Source organism: Mangifera indica, chromosome 11 (assembly GCF_011075055.1).
Source record: "Mangifera indica cultivar Alphonso chromosome 11, CATAS_Mindica_2.1, whole genome shotgun sequence".
NCBI lineage: Eukaryota > Viridiplantae > Streptophyta > Magnoliopsida > Sapindales > Anacardiaceae > Mangifera > Mangifera indica.
In genome coordinates, this window is record NC_058147.1 from 8,408,811 (window position 1) to 8,413,765 (window position 4,955).

Sequence of the window (4,955 nt, forward strand, 5' to 3'; positions counted from 1 at the left end):
TTTGCGGTTATCGAAGAGCACGAAAATTGTCAAAAATCTGGCCGACCGTGGGATGACCATGGGACAGTGGAAAATTTTGAATTTTCCACTGTCTTTGCACAGTGAAATGCCCAAAGATTACCATGGGAAGGAAGGAAATTTGTTATGTTTATATGGAGAGGCAATTTCGTTAGTTCACAAAAGCTGAACATTTTTGCTTAAATCTGAATGTTTTGGATAATTTTGATTAGACCCCCTTAATTTTGGGTATTTATTATAATTTCCCTTATCAATTCTCTTTCATCTCTTTTCGATGTGATTTTTTTTATTTATAAAGGCCAAAAGACTTATTCCCACGGTCCCACCTAAGGTTTAGTGCACTTCTCAACTTTCACCCATTAAGTTTTAAAAATTCAAATACTCACATATTTGTTAAATTTTATTGTTACTGTTAGAAGTAAAATTGTTATTTAAAAATTTTTTTGATGAAAGGAAAAATTATCTTCCTTTTCTACCTTAGTTTTAAAAATTAACAATTTTTCTCCTAACTCAATTTCAAAAAGTTACTTTTCATCCGCACCATTTAGGGCTTTCGTATTTTAGGATTATAACTACCCCCTTAAAGTTTAAAACATTGCACTTACACCCAAAAAATTCAATCTTTCTTTGCGGCGACCATTCTTCTTGGAGATTCACTCTAATGTGTTGTCAACCAATCATCAATACTTTTTTTTCCCTCCTTAGTGGTTTTTCAATGTAAAAAGGACAAAATATTAAGCCAAAATGATTGGATTTATCGTGCAAATTTGTGCAAAATATCACACAATTGGTGCAACAGAGTTGTGCGTTGGCCATTTATTAATAATTTTAGAATATGCGCATTTATGATATACACACACACATATATATATAGAGAGAGAGAGAGAGAGAGAAATCTATAATTAATTAAAATTCATAAAAGCATTGGAAAAAAAAAAAAAAAGAAAGAAAGAAGAGATGTTCAAATCGAAGAAAGAGTTCAAATATAAATTCATCATAAGTTAGTCCTCATTTATTTTCAAAACTAAGTGCTAAACATAATTTTGAAAACGGCTTTTTAACGAATAGTCCAACGATTTTAAACACAAAGAGTTGACTTTTCTCAAAAATATTAGCAAGGGATCTGCATAATTTTCGTTCAAATCAATTGGTTATTCTTCTTTTCTACATTGACATTCTCTTAGATTTCTTCAATTATGTGTTATCGTGATGTGACTCTTAAATGTTTTGGTCCCCTAATCCCTTTTTTTCGAAACGTGTTTGACTTTTGTTGTAAGGGATTAGGTCAATAAAATTTTACAAATGAATATTTGCTTCATTAAATTCTTTTTTTATAATCAATATTAATATCTTTTCTAGGTATCTTTATTTTTTTTTTATCTATTTCATCTATTTCTATAGAGGTAGCCAAAAAAAAAAAAAAATTGCATTTGAGATTTATTAATTGGACGATTAGAAATTTAGAGAATAATTCATACAGGAAAAGTGGGGATATTTAGGATTAAATTTTTGAAATTTCAGATTTGATGAGAGTTAAAATCACTGCTTACGAAATTGTACTGTAATATTTTAGGTTTTACTTGAAATTATAGTGAATTATAATATAGCTTGTATCAAGTTAAATACTATTAAGCTGATTAACATATAGTTTTACACCATTGAATGAGATTGAAAAGTTTTAAGATTGAAGGTACATAATTGACGACGATTACATATTTTCTAAAGACATTATACAATGAATTGAAATCCATTGACAATTATTATTAACATAGAACACATTTCAAATTGAAAACATAGAAAATGTCAAACAACTCTTTGCAATTTCAAACGATCGCAATATTATTGAAATGTCAAACAACTCAATGCTGCATAAACTGAATGTCAAATTTCTTCATAAGGTAAGATAAGATTAAGTTTCAGCAATCAACATGGCGGCATAGTTGGAGGAGGTAACAGTTGTGCATTTGATGTGTTACCATTTCTCACTATAAACACCGCATCCATGCCCCAACTCATGTGTCTATCTAAATGGCAGTGCATGAACCAAACTCCTGTTTAATCCACCAAAGAAACAAATAATTAACTTATTAAATGCTATTCTTAAAACATACAATAAGAAGATGAAAATTCAAAATAAAATCGGAAAGAAGAGAACAAAGTACCGGGATTATTTGCCCTGAATCGAATAGTGGTCCATCCATTGATTGGGACGGCAATGGTGTTTTGCAAAGGAGGATCGACGAGATTATAATTCAGTGGATCTGTAACGTTGTTGAAATTTCCAAGCCCTGATCCAACGACATAGAAACTGAATCCATGTAAATGCATGGGGTGATCTGCCCCAGCAACAACATTTGTTCCTTGAAGAACAATCTCAACTGTAGAATTATATTCTAGGAATCTCACCTCAGTGGCTCGTTGTGATATCTCTAAATATAATGGCAGATACGTGGCAGTGTAATTGAATACCAGCGGTGGAAAATCTGGAAATTGAGTTCCATATACTCCATTGATGTTATTAGAATAAGCTTGTAGTATATCCACGTGTGGGTCCACGAAGCTTATATTGTTTATACTAGCGGCAAGTCTTGTCCCGTTAGGTCCGGAGCATGAATTGTTAGCGCAGGGAAATGCGTTCACTGAAATTGTGTAAAAGAATGCGTGAGTAATGTTCTTTGGGACATCAATAGGGTGATTTTTATCGGCTAAGCTTCGAAGACTATTAGTGAAATTCACCGAGGCGGTGGTGTCGTTATAAAGAGGAAGACTCGGCAATGGGGGAGTTGTTGAAGGAGTGTAATTTCCACTGTACTGAATAATAGCAGTGGTGGTTGTGTTATCAAAAGGAAGATTAGCTGTACTGGCATAAGCCTTAGCAGCCATATAATAATGATCAGGCGTTTGATTAGCGTGTAACAAGACATCAATGGTTTGGCCAGGGCTAATTGTGATGTAATTGCTCGTAAATTGCTTCGTGTAGCTGGCGTCTGATCCAACCACTGTCAGAGAATGATTCGCAACGCCGAAGAACAGAAGGTCTTGCATGGCGGCGTTGATTATCCGGAGAAGATAAGTCAAGCCATAGTCAACAGTTAGGTTAAATGTTCCTGCAGATAATAAATTAAAGAAAAGAAAACTCGTTATGCGCGAGTAATTAATATATGAATTAGAATATCCTGATTTAAGCCTACTAAAACCCGTTTATTATAAAATTAATCAGAAATCTTTCTCATTTATAAGTCCTTAAATTTTCAATAAAATTTATTATGAATTTCGTGTAAGAAGCATACAATAAAATAACTTATATCTAAGTAGTTAAGTCTGCTATATAACATTGGCAAGTTTTACACGCTTTGACGACATAATAATGACACCATCTAATATTAGAAATCACTTTCAGCTCCAATTTACATTTCAATGACTGTTACTTAGCTTTCCATTTTTATACTCATTTCGAAACATAGTACATTACTATATATATATATATGTTGATCAAGCCTTCTGGGCAAATTCCATTGCTGAACAACTACTATTACTTCAAAAATAATCCTAGCACTGTTAAAACATAAAAAAACCTGAATAATATTGATGATATAAATTGTGATACATTAAATTTGAATATATTTTATTCTTTATCACTTGACCTGGACTTGAGCACGCATACAGATCACCAGGTTGACCATTGATCAAGTACGCATCCGAAACATTTGGGTCCCCTCCCGATTGAAGAAATTGATCATACACAGTATAAATATTGCTCTTCCAATACTCTCCTGCAGTTGATTAGGAAATAATAAACAGTTAAACGGAATATTCATAGTTTGAAAAAGCTCCAAGCAGAAGAGAATCTACAAGTATAATGCATCTCGACCTAATATAATGGGAACTTCAACGTCAGGTTTTGGAAATGGATAGCTGGTTCCATTCTTGGGATTTATTACTACAGCACCATGAACTGTGGCTCGAGCCCAGTCGCTGTGAGCGTGCCACCAAAGAGTCCCTTCTTCAGTTGAAAATATTATCGTCTGAGTGAAGTTTGCCCCTGGTTGAATAGGGCATTGTGTGATCCATTCAGGACCATCTGACCATGGATTCCGCGGCTGCTTCACTCCATGCCTGCAAAGTTATCAAAAGACAGATGAGTTGACTTTCACCAGCAAAACTCATTTCTCATATAAATTGATGAAGACAAAAGGGATTAAATTTACCAGTGAATGGTGATGTTATAGTTGCCCTTATTGATAACATCTACAATGATTGCGTCGCTTTTGTTTACATAGATCGTTGGTCCTGGAAATTGTCCATTGACCGTCAAGATCGTATTATTGCTGCAAAGTCTTGTGATTGTAGTTTCCTCCACCTGCAACAGTTAATAAGCAATTTTTAATATAATTCCTCGTAAATGAGATGAAGAAAAGAGTGTTGAAGGAAGAGTAGCAGTTAAAAATGGCTTTAATTTAGAGGTTTGCACTGATATGAAGCTTACCACAAATGTGTAACGAGTCTGTGCAAGACAATGAAAGATTCCAGCAAAAATTATAATGCTAAAGAATTGTAAACTAAAGACCTTCATGGTTACCCAAATATCTCCGTGATTTAATAATCCTGGCTTGATATATTTGAATGGGTACTGAGGTGTATATATAAGCACGGCCTCCATATATTATATTAATTTGTGAATCACGTTTACGGTCATCACAACAAGCAAAATAAAAAATTCTCCAGCGGTGCAGTCTTATTCTCTGATAGGATATGTGAAGTCAGATAAAGATCGAAGTATATAGAGCTAATCCTAATAAGTGAAATGAACGAGCAAGGAAGGCGTAGGGAGAGAGCCAAGAACTCTCTGGAGCAAGATGAGAGAAAAACTGAGGGAGATATTTTTCTTTATAAAACCGTGATTAAAAATTACATGAACCACAGCTTACATACGACTG

At 33.8% G+C, this 4,955-nt stretch overlaps 1 protein-coding gene across 1 annotated transcript; it reads right to left on the bottom strand.

Moving 5' to 3' along the window:
- Positions 1 to 1,941: 1,941 nt before the first annotated feature.
- On the bottom strand, positions 1,942 to 4,591 carry LOC123229712 (laccase-15-like). Its single transcript, XM_044655631.1, has 6 exons — positions 4,505 to 4,591; positions 4,227 to 4,378; positions 3,890 to 4,134; positions 3,663 to 3,791; positions 2,181 to 3,125; positions 1,942 to 2,069 (listed from the first exon to the last, which is right to left on the bottom strand). The coding sequence occupies exons 1-6, from the start codon at positions 4,589 to 4,591 to the stop codon at positions 1,942 to 1,944; spliced, it is 1,686 nt and encodes a 561-aa protein (XP_044511566.1).
- Between the last annotated feature and the right edge of the window lie 364 nt (positions 4,592 to 4,955).

Excerpts from the sequence above, each read along its gene's own strand:
- LOC123229712 (XM_044655631.1), bottom strand. The coding sequence starts at position 4,591 with ATGAAGGTCTTTAGTTTACAATTCTTTAGCATTATAATTTTTGCTGGA. Across the intron at positions 3,792-3,889 it reads TGAAGTTCCCATTATATTAG|GAGAGTATTGGAAGAGCAAT; the intron begins GTCGAGATGCAT and ends AATCAACTGCAG. Across the intron at positions 2,070-2,180 it reads ATTCAGGGCAAATAATCCCG|GAGTTTGGTTCATGCACTGC; the intron begins GTACTTTGTTCT and ends TGGATTAAACAG.